Source organism: Balaenoptera physalus (genome assembly GCF_965194825.1).
Source record: "Balaenoptera physalus genome assembly, chromosome: 16".
In the NCBI taxonomy this organism is placed as follows: Eukaryota; Metazoa; Chordata; class Mammalia; order Artiodactyla; family Balaenopteridae; genus Balaenoptera; species Balaenoptera physalus.
The window spans coordinates 47,767,227-47,788,173 of NC_138898.1; the positions used below are offsets into that span (position 1 = coordinate 47,767,227).

Genomic DNA, 20,947 nt, shown 5'->3' on the forward strand with positions numbered 1-20,947 from the left:
AGACCAATGGAATGAGGGTTCACCCCAAAATAAAAAATGGCAAGGTATAATAGAGGAGAAGGATTACTATATTATAGTAAAATTTGTGAGGAGTCAAATGGGGACCGGAACTTTGTATTTTCTGGCTATTAACAACAACAACAACAAGCGTTTACTAAGTAGACTAATATTAGAAACAAGCTTGGGGGATGAACAGATCAATGATTACTTCTCTTCAGAGAACACATGACTCTGAAGAGCAGCCGCTGGATGCATGAAAACACTGGACTCCTATTATAAAACCGAGCTAAACTTCTACATTGAAAAAATAGACAACTTCTACCTGATCATTCTTCTTAGTAGCGCATCCAAGTTGCTGCATCTGGTTGAAAGTTGCACAACCACTTTTTAAAGCTATCTTTTCATAACTCAGAATTATCATTAATTTGACAGCTCCTCTCCCCTTCATTGGCATTCTCCATCTCAATGGCCACCCCAACTCAGGCCCTCGGTTCATTCCTTGCGTCTGAATGAACCCTGGTTCTCTCGCCCCATGAGCTCCTTCCTCCAGGGCGTCCTGCACAGCACTGCCAGCCCTGCCTTCCTGCGCCTGTGATGTAACTGCTCTGAGCCCCAGTCCTTGCTTCAGCTGCCCCGTCACGCACGTGCACACACACTGATTCCAGGGGGCAATTTTCAATCCTTGAGCCTTGGACTGAGTTCCACGATGCCCCTTTCCAAGCTCATTTTCTCCCACTTCCCTGCAAGAATGTTCGCCTTTAGCCAGACTGATGGCTCCCCACCGGGCTTCCTGCTTCCACTCCTTCACTCACAACATCTTCAGACCCAAGCATGTCTATCAAATACCCAGCGACTGGCACGCTCCCCACCCTTCCCGCCAGCTCACACACCACCTTCTCCCCTAGGCCGTGGAGGACTCATTGCAGAGGAAGCAAGCTTTCTTTCTCCACGTAGCTGGGACTCAGCACACACTACCCCAGGCCTCAGAGAGAACATCGCTTTGTGGGAAGCACCTCGAGGGCAAGCATCGTGGCACTCCTAGAGGGACCCGCTGCAGCTTCTCAAACAGAGCACTCACTCAACAACGATCTACTGAATTCAACCACCGGGCGCAGGCCAGTCCCTGGAGACCAGCGCTCCGGGCACAGAGACAAACTCATGTGACTGCTGAAAGATAAAACATACCCCATACGGTAAGGAACTGTTCTGGTTTAGTGTAGAGTAAGTGTTAACTCATTCAGGGTTCTGTTGAAATATTTTTACCTTTTAATTGATAGAACATCAATGGGAAATTGAAAAAGGCAAGCTATGTCTCAAAATGTTACCTAATTGAGTCTTACATACAGTCAATAGTCAAAGCTTTTAAGGAGATGACACATTCCAGTAAAAAAGAAACACTTCTTATTATTCTATGTAACATTTTAAGGAGTTGTCAGCTATATGTCTCTTGCCCTAATTTTAAATATGACTTAAAAGAAACTATATAACTATATGTAAGGTAAGGAATCAGTAGTGCAAATATAAAAAAAAGTCTCCCGTTTTACTTAAGTACCATTGACACTGCCATACTAACAAGGTGTCTATCAGGAACAGCACAGAAAGAACAAACGGGATTATAGATTAAAAAACACATCAATTATTTCATGACCAAATGTCAAACAGAAAAACTGCCTGAATGTCTCAGAAGTCTATCACATCATACCACATTTGGTGTACATCTAATGGCAGAGAAATCATTTATCATTAAAGGCCTTTTTATATAGGTCAGGGTTGCTGGGGCTTGGTGTTTTGTATCTTACAGTTTAAAGAATGCTCTAAAGTTCTAGGTTTTTTAACTTTTTAATCTCTGGGAAGGAAAACTAAAACTTCCTATAAACTCAGATTAATGCCTGTTAATGCACAGAAAAAAGAAAAACTAAAACCTTGCTCCTACTATAAAAACAAAATAGTGTGGCCTCTGTTTCTTTTCTGATAAGAGTCTTAAATACCAAACAGTTAACTGCATAATAACATTTACTGGCAGCCCGGCAGCCTGCTTAGCAGATATATAAAACAGGTAAAAGGAGAAAAAGTTAATTTCTTGGCTGAATGATTCCATCGGTAGCTATAGGGCAAACCTGAAAGTCTTTTAGTAAAGTAGCAGTTGATTCTTCTATCAATCTGTAGCACACATACTCTTCCAAGGAAAGCATTAAATATGAAAATCATATCCCGTTATCATCTGTTTCCAGCTTTCAGCCCAGTAAGCTTTTCTTAATGAATGCTGCAGCCTAAGGAGGAAGCACGCTGTTGGCTTCTCTGAATAATGGAGTGATGCTCCCATTTTTGCTTATTACAATATCGACTGGCTGAGGGGGTTTCACACACAGTCACAAGTGACTACTCTTGCCAGCATGCTCCAAGTTATTACAAGATGTTTTTAGACATTTCATCTAAAAGAGCTTTACTGCTTTTAGTGAAGAAAACATCTATGGTCTTGAGCAGAATCATTTATATGGAGATAGGCGGGAGGATTAGAAGCCTGCATTACGGCAGATACATAGCAGAATTTATTTAAGTATTCCTTGCCATTCTTTTTTGTCTGTTGCTGAGATATGCAATCCTTTCTTTCCACTTTATCTATGAAAAGGTTAAAATGTACAAAATTATGTATACAAAGAAAAGAAGCAAAATGCCACATTTCATTTACTTCTCATTTAAAACATTTCTGGAACTAAGAAAAAGGCAGCTCGAAAGCATTATTTAGAAAAACAAAATTTCACCTACTAACAACACTGAGGTTTTCTTTGGAATCTATCTCTTTTACAGCCACAGTGACTGCCTTTCAGCAAATTTAATTGAATTATACATTAAAGCAATACTCTATAAGCAAATGTCTTTAAATAATCACTTAAAGTTTAATCAGAAAGATCTTTGTAATAAGACGATTTTATTTACAACAGTATCCTAAAAGATGAACACGCCAAAAATCCTCTGTTAACAGAAAGTTTATCATTTTAATTTATTACCTTTTCTCTGTCTTCATCTTTCAGTTCACCTTTTTTTCCCAGGCTATCTTTTGTGAGTAGCTGCATCTTCTTAATTTGAGTCTCATACTCAATCTAAATATAAACAAAGTTTGATTTTGTGGAGGATATTATTACAACTAGCACCTATTTATATTTTTCAGACTTTACAGCATAAAAGGAACAGTAAAGAGAAAGTAAAAACTGATACTGCTGAGAAATTCAATTTATCTTAGAAAACAGACAATTTCACAAACAACATATCAAAAGCTGAATTCTATAAAATGTTACATGTTTTAAATAAAATAACATTTGATGGATTTTCACTTAGTCCTCCATCAATCTAGGAAATAAAACCTTGATATATTAAGCTATCATGAAAAATCCAGTTACTTTATCATGAAAGTTACACATTTGATGGTGCTTCTTCTGAAAAGTTCTGTCCTAAAAAAAGGAAGAGAAAGCAGTCCTACTGATTTCTTATCTGTATGGTATCCACATAATATCATGGTCCTACTTGTCACAGCAACTGAGTATATTATTTGCTAGATCATCAACTGGAAACAAACTCCATTTTTTACGGATACAAATACACTGTAGATGTCAATGATCAGCACCATAGGCATCAAGTTTGCTCTGGTGCTAATAACTCATAAAGATGTCTGCGTCATTACCACACTATAATTGATGAAAGTGATTCCATCATAAAACGACTTTTTCTTAAAAGCAACGCATAAAAAGCACTTTGATTCATATGTTAGTAAGTAAAGCCTTAAAAAGTCTCTGCTTGTGGTCCATCACAGATAAGTATCAGAACATTTTCTAAATGAGGCAGTGATGTACTGCAATTGGAAACACACCTATAAGATAACCAAATTAGAAAACTGTTTTCTTAGTTCTCAGTCTGAACATAAAATAGGCCCGAACTTTTGTTTTGACACACAAAAAGTGAACAGATGATAATAACCAAAATTGACTTGTCTCCCTCAAACTATCTTAAAAGGTATTATATGCTGCCCCATTTTTAATATCAGTTAAGCAGGGATTTCTTTTTTCTCTATCAGAATGCTATTAACACAGTAGATTGGCAGTAATGATATAAACAGAGCCCTAATTAAATCAAAGTTTCATAAGGCCAGTAAAAATGACAAAACAAGCCAAGAAAAGATAAAGAAAGAAGGCAATTAAGAAAATACAATTTACATCTCTCTGTTCTATATCTACTCCTTTGAACTCAACAGATATTTAATTTTTAACCCCAAGAGCTTTAAACAGGCACACTCTACAAATTCCAAGAGAAAATACCTTTAAAAAGAGATGAGGGGTGATTTACAAAATAAACAGAGGTTTATTAAATAATAAACCTTAAGCAAAAATTCTTTGTTCCTGTGGCTACAAATGTTTTCTTATGCTCTTTGAGATCAGTTATAAACATGCAACAGGCATTGTACCTGATTTCTTCATTATGGGATCATTTCAGAGCCACAACTCCCAAAGACAGAGCACTTTCTCATGGAAATATAAGAGTATTATTCAATTCATTTTACCGAAGCAAAAAAGTGCTAACTGCTTCAGGACTTCATAAAGAACAGCAAGGAAAGTATCGTCAAGAGTCCAATGCAGGGTGACTTCCCTGGTGATCCAGTGGTTGAGAATCTGTCTTGCAATACAGGGGACGCTGGTTGGATCCCTGGTGGGGCAACTAAGATCCCATATGCCGCGGGGCAACTAAGCCTGAGCACCACAACTACTGAGCCCTCGCGCTCTGAAGCCCGCGCGCTGTAACTAATGAGCCCACACGCTCTGGAGCCCGCACGCCACAGCTAGAGAGAAGCCCACTCACCACAATGAAGAGCCACGTGCTGCAAAAAAAAAAATTATAAAAAAAAACAAAGAGTCCAATGCAGATTGTTCTCAATGCATCTGAAACATCTGAACTGTAGCTACTCTTCCAAATTAATGATGCAAATGAACACTGTACAATGTATTTGAAATTTTACAAGTTACTATGATAAATTGATAATCGACACAAACTGTTAACTCTGCATGACCTAGGACTGTGGGTTTGCACCTACAACTGTCTTTGCTCTCCTTCTTTGCCTTTTATTTATATATATAGTACTTGGTTATTATACATCCAATCCACCTCCTGAACACTGGACAGCAGGGACTCTCAACCCACAGGGCTCCCCAGTTCTACTTCCTCCTTTATCTGCTTTTAAACAAAGGGTTATATTATGTTTAAAAGCTTTTTTTTTTTTTTAAAGTTTGGGAAACATTGCACAGATGAATCTCTCCAAGACCTTCCAGCTAAAAATGCCTGATGAAGCAGTAGAACATGTGTCCTCATGTACATCTAGTTCTCTGACCATCAGTCTTTCAAGTCTTATTCCCCATTTCTTCTCTGAATCAGGTCCCAGGGGCCTCTTCTATCTCCACAATACAGGAGGGCTTGCACTGCATCCTTTCTCTTGGGTGCAGCCTCAGGTCCCTGTTCCCTTCTTGCAATGTGGCCTAGATTCCTCATAGTCAGAGTTGCTGCTTCAGAGGCCAAACGACTCACGCCTCAGTAGCATCTGCTGGCCTAGAGCCTCTCTAAGGACAATCCTCTCATCTCCCAATCAGGAACTTGCTCTGTCCTGTACTGCTTCACAGCACTGGACTTGCTGCTGCCCACCTAAATTTAGGAGGCCTTTCCTACTCACTTCCTTACTCTGCACAGCTGATTCATTTCAGCTCAACTAATGAAATCTGCTGACGGTAATCTGGGGTCGTGGGAAGAGGAGGTGGAGGTCCTGGCATGTCTGGGATCTCTCCATACTCACAACGCACCCCAGTTTTCACTGTTTCCTTCTTTTCTCCTGTATTCTTACATTCCTTCAGCTTTCCCTTGTCACATCACCACTTGCCTGAAAGTGCCACTATTACCTTTTTCATAAGCTTCCTTCTTTCACTGGTCTTTGAAATTGTACAGTAATTCTCAGTTACAGAGCTGAATTGACATTGAAGATCAGCTGGCCTGGCCTCTGCACATTACAGTTGAAGGATGGCTACAGAGAGTTAAATAAACTGATGTGACTCTCAGATGAATATGAGAGATTCACAGTCTTTTTGTTTTTCCCTCTCCTATTTTTTTCCAGTATATGGGCTTCCTCTTAAATGTGGAACTTTTACCAAAAGATATGGAGGAATATTTATTTATTCAACTAGGACATATTAACAGGCAAAAAAATGGGATTTGCTACAGACTTTGTCTTCCAACTATACTCTATTCCAGGAACCAGAAGGTCATGCTCTGCCCACAGTGGCTGTCACAGTGCTTAGCAGGAATTGAATGAGAGCTCAAAAGGTTTGTTTTCTTCAAATTTTATGCCCTATAGGCACATGTAACCTGATGACTGAATTTTCAACAAGATCACATCTTTAAATAATGACATGTCTTCAAAATGCCTCTGCTATCAAACACAAATGCTCCTGGGTGGTTTGCCATGGGTCCAATCACACACGTTCATCCTCACATAGTTGTTTACGGTCCATAAGAGAACAAAACAAGAATATGGAAGAATTACTTTTCAGTCAGTGCTTACTGAGCACTTACTATGTGCCACTGAGAGCACCGAAACAGTAAGACAAGGAGCTCACGGTGAGGTAGGGAAACAGACACGCAACAATGACAGTACCATGAAGGAGGTGCTTATGTAGATCATATGACATAGACCTACGGCAGCATAGAGGGAGCGAGGTCTCCTCTATGTCCTCCTAGTCGAAGGACATAGGAGAGAATGTGGTGCATTCAAGGAATTACAAACCGTTCAGCACGTGTGTAGCAGAGAGAGTGCAGACGTGCATGTGTGGGAGATAAAGATGTAGAGGCACGGTGGGAAGACATGGGGTGGGAGAGAGAGGGGAAGAGATGGGGGTGTGGAGGAGGGGAGGGGAGATGGCAGGAGGAAGACTGGGATAGGGGAGCAGGGGAGACAGGGGCGAGGGGTGGGATGGAGGGAGAGGGTGGAAGGGGACAGGGTGGGGAGAGAAAATGTGCACATCTGTAGAGCTGTGTGAGAGGGACAGAGAGAGAAGAGAACTTGTGTGTGGTCAGAAGGCTGAAGCCATGGGTAGTTGGCAGGCAGAGATCAGCACCTGGGCTTTGTCCCGAGAAGGCTGCACACTCAAGGATTGCAGGCAGAGGGGAGACATGACCAGATGATGACCCGCTCCCGGCCAGGGACCCTCCCTGAGCCCTGACATGCCAGCCCCAAGCCCAGCACTTGAATGCAGGCCAAAGCAGAGGCTGGCAATGCTCCACACGTGACCGTGGGACCTTTCTCAGTGCTCCTAAGTTCCAGTACCCCTGTCTCCGTGCTTAAGGCCCCTCAGAGCCTGGGGAGGCTGCTCTGCCTACAGGAGCACATGGTTAACGAGCTCCCCACACCTGTGCCCTTCCCCCAGCAGTCCTCGGTCAGCGATGCTCAGGAGCCCGGCTACACGTCTCCCAAATGCTCTGAACCATTTGGTGGAGTTTCCCTGTGGAATTAAGCTCCAGGTGCCGACTGTGGTAGCTGACTTAATACCCCCATTCTGGCCACTTGTCCTTCCCTGTCTCAGCTCCCCACTTGCCTCTCGGTATCCTTGCACTTCCCAAATAAGCCCCTTACATCCGAACCCTTGTCTCAGGGTCAGCTTCAGAGAAAAGCCAACCTGAGACAAGAGCAAAGGGCACCTGAGGAAAACTGCTCTAAGGGCCAGCTGGGCCCTTCCACTAAAGCTGCCAAGGTGGGGAGTGTGAGGAGGGAGGGGAAACAGAGGTGAAGTGGGCGGGGTGGGGAGAGGCGGTGAGGGGGCAAGAAGAGGGAGAGAGGGGCACCCTCTTCACAGCACTGGTGATTCTCCTATTTACATTCGTGAACTGAGTTTATTCATCCTCTTTATCCATCTGACAAGTAGCAATATGGCCACAAAACTGTATTTACAAAACTACATGATACATCACTATCCTTATAAAGCCCTGAAAATTATTATAGGCCCCCAAATAAAGTAGTATAATTCATAAAATCAGTTGAAATGGCTTTTTAAAAAAAGTTTTTTACCCCATTTTAAAAGATTTTAACATTCTACAATTAAGTGGGCCTAGTCTTACAAAGAGGGAGAAATTCACTTAATATAATTTGGGCAAAATCCTCACTTCTCTCACAATGCTTCACCTTGTTTCACTTTCTGGACTTCCACCAGTTAGAAGTTCATTTGCACTAACTATACTCTATTCAAGGAAAAACGCCCCGGGCATTTTGGGGTGTGTGGCAAATACACCACGTAGGTGCTCAACCAGAACACCTCTCTCCTAAGACTTCCGTGAGGTGAAGATGTGACACGGGAGTGGGGCAGGATTAAGGGTGACAAGTGGCTCTGGTATTCCTAAGGCCACAACTGGCCGTGGCACAAAGGAAGAGGCAGGAAGAAACAGGACGACCCCCTCTGCTTGCACACTCTGCTCACTGCACAGCTTGCTGAGTTGGTGGTGTCACAGGCATCACTGGCTGGTTCACAGCCAATGTACAGTTTTCCACGGAACATGTATGTTTCCCAACTGCAGCTACCTGACCTGCCCTTTTATGCCATCATCAGATTTTTTAAAAGGCATTCCTTCTCCAAAATTCAAAAAGGAATAGCTGTGTCATTTTTTAATGATATTTATGAATAAAGCTTTACATAGTCCTAGAAATACAGTTTATCATTCTTTTCTTGAAAATGGTCCCCTATGCTGATATTCTTTAGTAGCTCATGAGACAAGTTTTTTTTTTTAACATATCATACTATACACAACAAATGCTCTCAGTATTAAAATATTTACAAAGGATGATACTTCCTTTCAAATTCCTCCCTCTCACATTTGGTTATAATGAGAAATCAACAATTAAGTAAAGCATCAATATGAAAATAAGAGGAAGACTTCTATTATTTCCTTTATTCCACTGGGAAGAAGAAATTCCCTGCTTTGTCCACCACTTTTATTTTCTCTTTGAACTCTCTGAAAAGAAAAGAGGTTTACAATGTTGATAACAATTGCTTTTTGAGCCTTAAGCATTCTACTTGAACACTAGGAGGAAAAACCTGGAGTGCTGTAGCTAAGACTCACTATTGCTTGAGCACATCTAGCCTCCAGATCTTGGTTTCTAAATACCCCTTCCCACCCAAAGGAACCACGGCTCCTCGGATAAGAGGCTAATTCCAAGTCTGAGGCAGGGAAGTATAAGGTAAACCTGGAACATCTTGTCAAAAGGACACAGGAGCCAACTTGAAGAGACTCTCACTGGCAAAATTTGGGAGAATGTAAGCAACAAAAGAATAATTACAGTAATTGATAATATAATGACTAAATAAAGATTCACAAGCCCAGAGTGACATTTAGACAGAGAGAGGGAGAAAAAGAAGAAGGAAAGAAAGCTCTTCTTCATAGAAGAATGCCAGCTAACAAATGTAAAAGATGAGATCAAATTAGAAAATCACCATTTCACAACCTCCACTATAGCTGATTCAGGCATCACTAATGGATCCTAAAACCGCTAGGCAAAAGGCTGTTGAGGAACAAGGTATTCCCAAGATGTCAAGCCAAGTAAAATTATTTACTAATTTACAAAGGGAAAAAAGGTACCTTACAATAGAGAGACCTAGAGGTCACCATGTTAACAAAGGCATCAAACTCAGCCTGGCTCAAACAAGACCACCTGACATCATGACTCATGAGCCTCCTGACGGGATGCGGTAGAATGTATAACCTCAGCTGTGACTATTTAAATTAATTAAATTTAACACAAAAACTCAGTCCTCAGTGTCACAAGCTACATTTTAAGTGCTCAGTAGCCATGTACGGCTAGTGGCTACTGTATTAGACAGCATCAGTACCGAGACAGAAGGTTTCCATCACCACAAAGTTCTACTGGGCAGCTCTGGCTTAGACCAAATTTCCAGTTTACAGGAAACACAGGGGATGCTACACAAGTTAAATAACGAGTCAAATTCAGAATGTAAGTCATTCTACAAGCAACTGGCCTGGCTTCTTCAAAAAGCCAGTATCATTTAAAAAAAAAAACAAGGAAGACTGGTAGGAAACCAAATTAGATTAAGAGACTAAAAAAGACACAAATGTAATGTGTACCCTAGTTGGCTCCTGGTCTGGAAAAACAGACTTTTGAAGGGAACTGTGGAAACTGAAATACTGGCTGAATATTAAATAATATTATGGAATCATCAGTAATTTTCTTAGGTGTGATAATGGTACGATTATGGAGGAGACTGTCCTTGTTCTTAAGGGATCCACACTCAAGTATTTAGGAGAGAAATATCATGGGTTCTGCTGCATACTTTCAATGGCTCAGGAAAAAATATACATACACACACACACAGGCAAAGCAAATATAGCAAAATATTTACAACTGTTGCATCTGGTTAGATGTCTTAGTCCATTTAGGCTGCTGTAATAAAACCGCACTGGCTGGGTGGCTTATAAACAACTGGAATGTATTGCTCACAGTTGTGAAGGCTGGAAGTCCAAGATCAAGATGCCAGCATGGCTGCCTTCTGGTGACAGACCGCTCCTGGTTCAGAGCTACCACCTTCTCACTGTCTCCTCACCTGGCGGAAGGGGCCAGGAGCGCCCTGGAGCCTCTGTTACAAGGCACTAATCCCGTTCATGAGAGCCCCACCCTCATGACTTAAGCATCTCTCAAAGGCCCCACCCACTAATAACATCACTTTTGGAGGTTAGGATTTCAACATATGAATTTGGGCAGGGAGACACAAACATTCAGACCACAGCATGAATGCTCATTATAATAATTCTTTTCCTGTGTACTTAAAATCTGTATTATACAAGGCTAGGGGAAAACTGTGAGAGGAAAAAAAAGAAAGGGAAGTGCTGAAGCCAACTTCTCCGGTAACCAGTATGCAGGTGGGTTAAGTTGGGCAAAAGCCCTGAGCAGCACAAATGGTGAGAAACAAGGCCTAGCCCTCCATGCTTGACACAGTTTGTAGAGCAGAAGGTTGCCAGGCAGCCTAAGGGAGTGGGGGCCAGGGTCGGAGAGGGCAGGGAAGGCACAGCTGTTCTGGCTCGCAGAGTCGACGGGCATGAGGGTGAAGTCCTTGGGCCAGTTCTTCTCCCCAGTCTCCCCCCGACACCCGGCCTGCCCAGAACAGAGGGGCTCAGGCCACAGAAAAAGAACCTCCGAAGAAGGAAGCAGGCTCCACAGGGAACCTGACGTTGCTCGAATTCAGTCCTGAGGCCAAGAGATTCCATGTGCCAGGCGCCAGGTCAGGTGTGGCCAGAGGCCGTGCCCATTTAACTACTTGTGCAGAGTAACAAAGTATAGATGCTCCAGTAATTCCTCAACTAAAGTAGAAATCTGAGAAAATGCAATCTCAAGTTCTCTGATCAAAATCTGGCCACATGGTAATTAATTCCCAGAGAAAACTGACAGTTAACTTACGGGTGAACGACTGAACATCAGGGACTGCCACGGACCAGAAACTTACTGCTCACTAGTCCCAATCTTAGCAAAAAAGGACAAAAGAAAACAGTACAAAATGAGATGTCACCTTCAGTTCTTGCAGCTTCTCTGAACTTGTGGTAAAGTGTCCAACGTGAGCCTGGACCCGCTCAAACCGCTTTAAATATTCTTGGTTTCGAGTACGAGCCTTCTTTTCTGATTCACATATTTCCTTCAGGTATTTCTTTAGTTTTACATACTTCAGCTTAACTCTAGAAGAATAAAAGCAGATTTTTAAATGATGGAGTTAGACTTGAACAACTCTAAGGAGGAGAATTTAACAAAATTGTTAATGAGACAACGTATTCTAAGATATTTTACCCAAATGCTGCAGCCTAAAGGGCAGGATGCATATGCATTTTTAGAGAGGAAATTAATGCAGCATCACTGAGGTATCACCTCTAGGCATAACTCTCCTGAGAAATGGATACCAGACCACATTACACCACTCACACATAAAGATTTATATGGATTTCTTTCTCAAAATTAAGTGTGGTGTCAAGAGCCGTGTCTATGTGGCCCTTTTCAGATGAACAGCCCAATGGCATTCTTTCATGTGACAATTTCAAAACTACCTGCTCGTATAGAAATAGAATCAGACTACGCACCACAATCCATAAACATTAAGAAATTCTGAAATTTAAAATGCCCCAAAAGTTCTCATTTAGATATTTAAAATTTTTTTTAGAAACTGCAATAGCATACTGTATTATGAAAATATTTTATAACAATATATGGATTGTCACTCTACTCAAATTGTGAAGAAACCTTTGGAGACTCTCATCCAAAATGCAGTATCAAAAGACACAGCGGGCGGCTAGAACTGTGCAGCCCCTCTCCCCTCATTACCAACACTGCTCCTCTCAGCTCTTTCTTCTTCACAAGTATTTAAGTCATAAGAGTACCTGGTATGTAGCATTTCCATTGTTGGCTCAATTAATTATTCAACATTCTCTCATCAAGCAAAAATAAGTTGAAAACTATAAAAATGTTCACCCTCAAAAACAGATTTGCAGAGACGCTGGAGATGTTAAAAATTAATCAACAACAGACCTTAAACTCCCACCTCTAAGCCAATAATTTTTAAGAAACTCTTTATCGTGCTAATAATTCTGTGCTTTGATCTTGGTTGGCTGTCCCCATTTTTCCTTCTGAACAAAAAACTCAGGATTGGGTGTACTGCTGCCCATGCCTGCCGTTTCTGACACAAGTGACAGTAACAGAGGTGGAACCTGACATACTTTCCCACGCAGGCACTTGGGGAGGCTGCTGGCTGCGACCACAGTCCACCTGGAGTGGGTACAATAGGAACCACGCCTTCTCCACCCAAAGTCTAGCTTCACTCCTGCCCTCACGTTAACCCTCGAAGCTGACCACATCAGCAAGTTATCTAGCCCTCCATGCAGTCATTCATACAGTCAGCACTCTGCATACGAAAGCCATGCAGCTTGGGACAACAGGGAAACAAAACTTAGATACACACAATATAGTGTGATGGCTGCTATGAGGGAAACTGCGAGGGACTCTTAAAGACTGGGCAATGTGACCTAGCTGAAGGGGCCCAGGAGGCCTTCCCGGTGGAAATTATTTTTCAGCTGAGACATGAAGGATGAATTAACAGTTAACCCAAAATTGGGGAAAGCAAGAGTGAGAAGATGAGGGGAAAACATTCCGGCAGAGGAGAGAGCATGTTGGAAAGCTCAGAGGCAATAAATAAGAATAACAGTGATACTGACAAAAAATGGTCATAAACAATAAATTATTGACTCTTACTCTGGGTCAGACCCTGCTTTAAGGCTCTATTAAGTTCTCATAACTATCTCCATCCCCATTTGACAGATGAAGAAACAGAGGCACAGAATACTGAAGTTACTGTCCCATGGTTGCCTGGCTAAGTGCTGGCAGGGCTGAGACTAAACAGAGGCACCTGGCAAGAGAGTCTACCTGCTTCACTATACAAAACCTTGTCACGTTCCAGAAACCGAGGATTCAGTCCACACAGAATTTTAGGGAGAGGCTGGCAAGAGATGGTAATGATGAAAACTAAACAGGGGCAGATAATAGAGGCTCTGGTACACCACCACACCACCTCACCTCCTCCTGGCCCAGCTGTTCCTCCTGCAGCCATGGCTGCAGCAACCTGGCAGCACCTGCATCCGCCGCCCCTGGTATCTTGCTTTCCCGGGGCTGCTTTTCTGAATTTGCAGCAGGGAAAGCCTGGAGGTACGGAGGAGTTAACACCTCCTGGGATGGCCTCGACCAACGGGGGTCAGGAACCGATAGGTAAAGAGCCCCCTCTTCCTTCTCCTGAGTGGACACTTGGGAGGAGCAGAGAGATGGAGCCGCAGGTGCCCACAGCAGTTACCAGCTCCTACTCCATTCTTCCCAGCCCTTTATGTGACCACTTCCTAAAATAAACGACCACCTACACACTAACCCTTGTCTCAGACTCTGCCTTCTGGGGGAACCAGGTTGAGGCAGCCACGTTAGATGGTTTGGATTTTATCCTACGGGCAAAGAAAGCGTATTTTTAGCAAACCATACCCTCTGTCTTCCAGGAAACAAGAGACTGAGAGAGGGGAACAAATTCAGCCAGCCGAAGCTTGGTGAAGGTTCCCATTGGTCTCTCATCTCACCCGGCCTACCGCCATTATGCCGGGAAGCCACCCGAGAACAGGCTGTAGGAAGAGTCTATGCCCTGTCTTCTGTCCCTGTAGTCAGGGGCTAGAAGAATGGCAACTGCCACGATCCTCTCAGACTTGGGCCCACTTCTGAGGCCACAGCATCCACATCACCGCTATTTCTTCCACTGTCTTGCTGACTCTTCCTGTCTCTTTTGGAGCCGCTAGAAACACATGGCTGTCTACTCTGAGGTAGCTTTGGAAGTATGGACACTAAACAAAGCGAAAGAATAATTTTGAAGATGAGGAAACATGGACCTGATGGGTGCTTTGGCTTTAAAGTATTCTTGGCTTCTCTCTCTTCTGGATGAGATGTTTTCATTTCTCACTCGTACTATGAAATGGATACGTCACAAACTTAACTCTATCACAGCCAGAAAACTTTCCTATGAATAATATTGGAGGTTACACCATATATTTGGCTTCAGGATAAAGTTCAGTTTCCTTAAAATATAATTAAAAATATTAAAAGTTTGCTCTTAATGTTAGAGTAAGTAGCCTAAAAAGGATAATATGTATATTATCCACTGCTCAGAATAATTTTAACAGTCATTGTCATACACCCATGAACAAATGAGACACCACGTAACCCTGCCTACAACAGTTTGTTGAAAGGTCAGCTATAATAATTATGACTTAATCATTCACAGATTCAATGTGTTTAAATTGTGACCAAAAAGATAAGTAAGACTATAATGTGTCTTATTCTTAAGTTTTTTCAGCAAAAGATTCCTGAAATAACACAAATATCAAATAATGAAAATACAATAATTTTTATCTTATACTTTGATCAAATTTATTCTTACACTTAATAGTGATTATATTAAATTGCAGTGTTTACTTGAAACGATTACACATTAGAAATAAGGAACGGCAACAGGACTACAACTATGGTATTTGTAACACATTGATATTAGGGTTAAATTTTGATTAATATAGGCAAATTGGTTTTAAAACTTTGTCATATCTTACCTATATGTATCAGATTGATTATATTCATAGAGTTTCCCTTCCAGGTCCAATCTCTTCTTTTCACTATAATACAGAAAGAAAATATTTTATGAATAAATTACACTGATCAGTAACAGGCAGGCAGATTTAGAACACGATCTCCTTTGTGAGAATGCTTCTCTGGTCTAAGAAGCAGAAAATGTCAGCTGCATTTGAAACTCAAGACACAAAAGTCCTTAGCAGTCACTAGGGAAGCAAAAAGGACACCAATATGAAGCAAAAAGAACAAGATTCTCGAAGTAAATGGGGAAACGTAGTGAGAAAAGGCTGGGAAGCAGGTTCATTCATTCAGCAAGTATTATTTATTGAGTGCAGTGGTGAGCCAGGCTCTGCTCTAGGTGAAGACTGACCAGGTAAATGAGCCAACGAAAGTCCCTGCCCTCAGGCAGTGACATTCAAGGGGGAAGGGCAGACAATAAACAAGATAAATATGCAAAATACAACATTGCCAGCATCTCTGAGAACAATGGGGGTTCCACACACAAGGCTTCCATAAATCCATCCTGAACTGAAGGCTGGGGGCTCGCTCTGCTCCCAACCAGACAGGCCTGGGCAGGGCCACGTGGCTGAGTTAGGAAGAGATCTCTGAGAAGCAGACTTGGCCTCACTCACATCTGGGGGAGACCAGGTCCCCTGATACCACTACTTGGAACTGAAGGCATTTCCTTTTATAACTTGATAACATCGCCATGATTCGTCACTGACTGCTAGTCCCCGGAGGTACAGCCAGTAAAGACTTAGCTTGTGATGTTCAGGTAAGTGCTGGCAGGAAGCTAGAGGACAGAGCTGACATGCCCACCCGCACACCCAGCCTGGGCAAGAAGCAGGGGAAACTGGGCAGCAGAAAAGGTGGCAGCAGCCAAAACCAAGGGGCTAGAGGGTAAAACTGCTGAACAGGAAGCCATCCCAGTCTCAAAAAGAGCCCTTGGAGGTTTAACTACAGATGGCTCTGCTCAAAGACCACCAAAGTACAAGCTTCAACGGAAGTCAAACTGGTAATCTAAGTTAACATTAATTAACCAAGGCCGAAAGAGAAATCACATAATGTCTAAGATAAAAATGCTAAAAAAAAAAAAAAGACTGTGAATCAAAGGAGTCCAGCAGAGGATGGGCGCTCAGGCTGGCCTCCTGAGGGAAAGGGCCGAGGCCATGTCCACTTGGGAGCCCTTAATTATTAGCTTCTGCTTTCCTTCAGTCGTTTTTTTCCTTTAAAAAAAAACCCCAAAGTTACACTGTTAGCTATATTATAGGTTCAGTAAATTTTTCTCCTTAGTGTAATCTAGAATGGAAACCACTATTTAACCAAAATCCTTTTACAGGGAAAATGGTGTCCAAAATCCAAACACCTAGTCTTTGCTTGGGGAACACAATCCACTCCTTGGTTGGGGTGTGCCTACGTTTAAACAAGAAAAAAATTACAGAATCACAAATTTTTAAATTAGTAGCTTCACAAAGATCTTTACTTTCTCATTAAGAAGAGTGGACTTGGAAGAGAAGTGAAGGAAATGTGATATAACTGCTTCCCTGTTAGAAATATTTATTCCCCTTCTAAGGTTTCATGATCAATATGATAATGAAGAGTGATTGACCGGACAGTGTAAGCAATTTGCCGTTAAATTAGGGGGACAGAAAGACCCTTAAATGCAGTTGTGACCTTGCCCCTGATGTCATGCTTCACTTCTGTGGTATTCCTGCCAAGAAAACATGATCATTGTCTGGTCATGAGGAGCCATCAGACAGACCCAGCTTGAGGATCACCCTCTGGGATGAGAGTTTTATTCCATGAAACTGTCAGGAACACGAAAGACAGGGTAGGACGGAGGAATGGTTCCAGACTGGGAGAGAATGGAGAGACATGGCAACACGGGTTCACAGGTGGGTCCTGGACCAGAAAAGAAAAAAGTGTTAGGAGAGTTGGTGAACTGTGACTGGGGCCTATGGACTGGTGTATCAATGTTAGTTTCCTGATTAGAAGGGTTACATAGCGATCATGTAAGGGACATCATATCTGCAATTCTCAAATGGTTCAAAGAAGTCTCATGCTTTTACATAGACAGGCAGAGAGACAGACAGAAAGGGAAAAAGAAAATGATAAAATGTTAAGGAGTTGAGGAATCTGGGTGAGGGGAATATTCGAGGTCTTTGTCCTATTCTTGCAACTTTTCTGTAAGCTTGACCTTTTTTCAAAATAATTTTAAAAATTCGCCCATGACCTCGAACGAAAAAGGACCACCATCTTTATGGGAATCCATCACCTCCCAAGCAGAAAGTTCTTTTCAATAATGAATGTAAAACTTCCTTGTTCCTGCTCTGTCTTCAGTACATACAAACGTCCACTGGTCATACTTCTCTACTGCGACCCTTCAAACACTGAAAAATCACAAACACCTCTTGGCCTTCTAATACCAGGCAAAATGATGCTGATCTCATTAACTCTTCTTCACAGGCCCATTTTCTAAACACATCCAAGCTGCAGTGTCCCCAACACTGACTTTCATATCTATTTTACATTCAAGACTTAAAATAAGATATTTACCCCAATAAAAAGCCGGAGAAAGGCTTATTGGGAGGATCATCTTAGAACTGCTGCATCTTAAATCTCTATTTCAGAATCTTTAAACACCCAGCCCTAAGATGTGTATCCATAGGCCCCGGTTTCAATCACCTGCACCTCTGACCTGGACCTTTCAAAGTTTTACACAGCTGGGTGGTCCTTAAAGTACAGCCACAGCGTTTAGTTTTCTCCTTGTAAGCTGCTTATTATTCTATTTTTGTCTCAATACCATCTTCAACTTTACTCAACTAATATCTCAGCATCAATTTCTGGACTATTATGATATCTCACTCTGAATCAATACTGGCATTGAAAAAACTGGGGCTGGTTAATGGGCCTTTTCAAGGGATGTTTTTATATAATTGTAAGAGTCGATTCCACTTTCATGTTACTACCATGCTTGTGGCACTAAACACACTGTAACGAGTCACTCCATCAGGCTCTTTTAGATTCAGTGACTGGCTTTTGCCATGATGCAGAGAAAACACTGCATACAAAAAAGAAAAAATTCAGAATATAAAATTACATCTATGTGTGAGTATGGCTAAGACAATTTGGGTTAGAAATACACCACTTACAAGCGGAGGGCCCAGATATTAGACCAGCTAACATTGCAATAACCCCACCTCTAAGAGGACTGAGAAAGGGCAAGTTGTTTTTCTCTACCATTCCCAGGACATTTTCAGACTGACAAATCAGCTGTGACTACCCAGGGTTGCAGCCTTTAAAATGACTCTAGAGTTTTAAGGAAAAAAAGGTCCTTATGGTCACGGGGATTGGTCAAACAAACAAACAGGTACATACAAACACTCAGATGGGATACAGACAATAATATTCATTGCTTGTTGCTTTGCAAAACTAATAGCTTTCAACTTTTTTTTTACTTTAAGGCTCATTGCTCTACTAGAGATAAAAATCTGTGGCCTTACTTTACATAATATTCAAGGCCCCTCATTTCTGGTGATGAAGGCAGGTCAGGGGAGCTGAATGACCAGCTCAAGGTCACACAACTGTTGGAGGACTAGAACCTAGGTTTCCACAGTTGTCCTGCAGTTTTCTTTGTATCCGAAGTTATTTGCCTCTGTACTTATTAACTATGCATTAGAGTTAGTTATGGACTTTTAAAATGAAAAATGAATACACACAGTAACAAATTTGTACTGACTTAAAACTGAAACAAACCTCCAAATGCAGAACCATCAATAGGCTGTAAAATTTGACTCAAATTCCTTATATAATTTCAACAGCCTCACCTTGTTTAACAGCGAAAGCATTAAGTGTTAGACATAACGTGAGTAATAATCATTACACAGAAATTATACCATAAGGACTATAAACAGCCAGGTGTTCCTAGCACAGGAAGCAAAAATGATAACTCACAATTCACTTAGTTTTTTTTTTAAAACACGCCATTTGAACCAGTAACATTTTAAAATTAGAACTTGGGTTAAGAAATACAGATAACTAAAGGCCTGGGGTAACTAAGCCACTCTTTTAGCAGAACACAGAGCACTTTAAGTGTACCAAAGCACAGAGCACTGTCTTGTCTCTTAATGAAGGCACTGCAGGAAGTGATTTTTTTTTTTTAAGTTGGAGGTGAGGTGAGTGGGTGGGTGAGTAGTGGTATGTCAGAAAGAAAACAGGATGTAGAGAAGGGTTCAGAGGTAAATACAGTGAGAATGATTAAGGAGGCCTCTTGTAGATGCTCTATAAATATTTAACAAGAATTAAATCTAGCATAGGTTGAATATAATTCCTTTTCAAAACCAGTAACTTCCGCCTTTACCTTCCATGTAATTATTGCCATTTTAGAATCATCACACACAGCTCTCTTCACTAAAATGATTTTGTAACTTTTAACACTCATTAAACGTTGTTTATCAAGAGATCCAAAAATCTATTTCCTTTCTTGTCAACTAATGAGATTTCCAACTCCAATTAATTTAGCAGCTGAATAATAGTTTCAACAACCTATCTTTTATGTAGTTATTTATAGTAAATTGCTTTATAATTTTCTCTCTTTATGTGATCAAGCTGTTTCTCAGTGGTTCTCATCTTTCATGTCTTAATCAAGGTATCATGAACCCTCTGAAAGCTGGACTTCTCCCGCTGTAAATGTCATCCCTTCTCTGGAAATCTGGCCCCACAAAAAAAGTCCCCTGCATTTAAACAGGGCACATATTTGACGAACACACACACTCACTCTCCCGCCTGCGCTCCTGGACCTGTCATCACTGATGCAGCGCAGTTGTCAGGGTGGGATGACAATGTGAAAAGCCCGGGAGGGGGCGTGTGGAAGGGGACTAGAGAAATTCACGGGGCTGGATTGAGAGTGACAGGCAGGAGACTCCCGCTCTCACTTCTGGGCACATTCAGTGACACGGCCGCACGCTCCCGCGGGATACTGCCCATAAGGAGGTGTCTCTGGTACGTCCTCCAGGCCCCTCCGGGAGCTCGAGGTGGGGCGTCGCAGGACTGGACACGGGCCCAGGGGAACCGCGGGCGGGGGCAGCGGGAAGGAACAGGGGGCAGGTCTCCGGCGGACCCTCGGGCCGGCCGACTCCCCGCCCCCGCCCCGGGTAGGCCGTACCTGTCCCGCAGCCCGTGCTGGAGGCGGCCCAGCCTTTCGTAGTAGTCGGGGCTCGCCAGGGGCGCGGACGGCGCGGAGGCCCGGTGCATTCCGCCGCCGCAACCACTCCTCACAGCCTCCGGGCGGCCGGCCGGAGCCCGGGTTGTCCGAGGCAACGGCCCCACCATGCACCGCGGGTAGACACTGCGCCCCGACGCCGCACGGGGTGGGGCGGGGCGCCATGGAGGGGCGGGGCGCCGTGGAGGGGCGGGGGCACGGCGCCGTGAGGGGTGGGGCAACTTCCTGGGGTCATGGCGCCATGGAGGGGCGGGGAGGAGGCGGGGCAGACGGCTAGGAGGGGCGGGGCGCCATGGGAGAGGGCGGGGTGCACGCCGGCGACGAAGAGGCGGCGTTGCGACTAAGTGCTCAGGCCTCTTTGCTTCGAGACTGGTGTCTTCCTGTACCCTAACCGTTCGGAGTTCTCGTGGGAGAGGCCCTGGCCCTCCTTCGGGCTGGGCCCTTCTCTGAGGGCCAGGTCTGAAGCCGACCCCGTGATCCCCGCCCCCTGGCTAGAGGATGGGGGCTGG

The 20,947-nt window shown here is 42.9% G+C and overlaps 1 protein-coding gene across 1 annotated transcript in view; it reads right to left on the bottom strand.

The window, feature by feature from the left end:
- KIZ (kizuna centrosomal protein) overlaps positions 1-20,597 on the bottom strand; it is a 108,896-nt gene extending 88,299 nt beyond the window's left edge. The window contains exons 1-4 of the mRNA XM_082431744.1: positions 20,382-20,597; positions 15,199-15,261; positions 11,595-11,757; positions 3,009-3,101 (exon numbers count right to left, since the gene is read on the bottom strand). Of these exons, the coding sequence (XP_082287870.1) occupies positions 3,009-3,101; positions 11,595-11,757; positions 15,199-15,261; positions 20,382-20,548 (486 nt within the window). The 5' untranslated portion in view covers positions 20,549-20,597. The remainder of the gene's footprint in view (positions 1-3,008; positions 3,102-11,594; positions 11,758-15,198; positions 15,262-20,381) is intronic.
- Between the last annotated feature and the right edge of the window lie 350 nt (positions 20,598-20,947).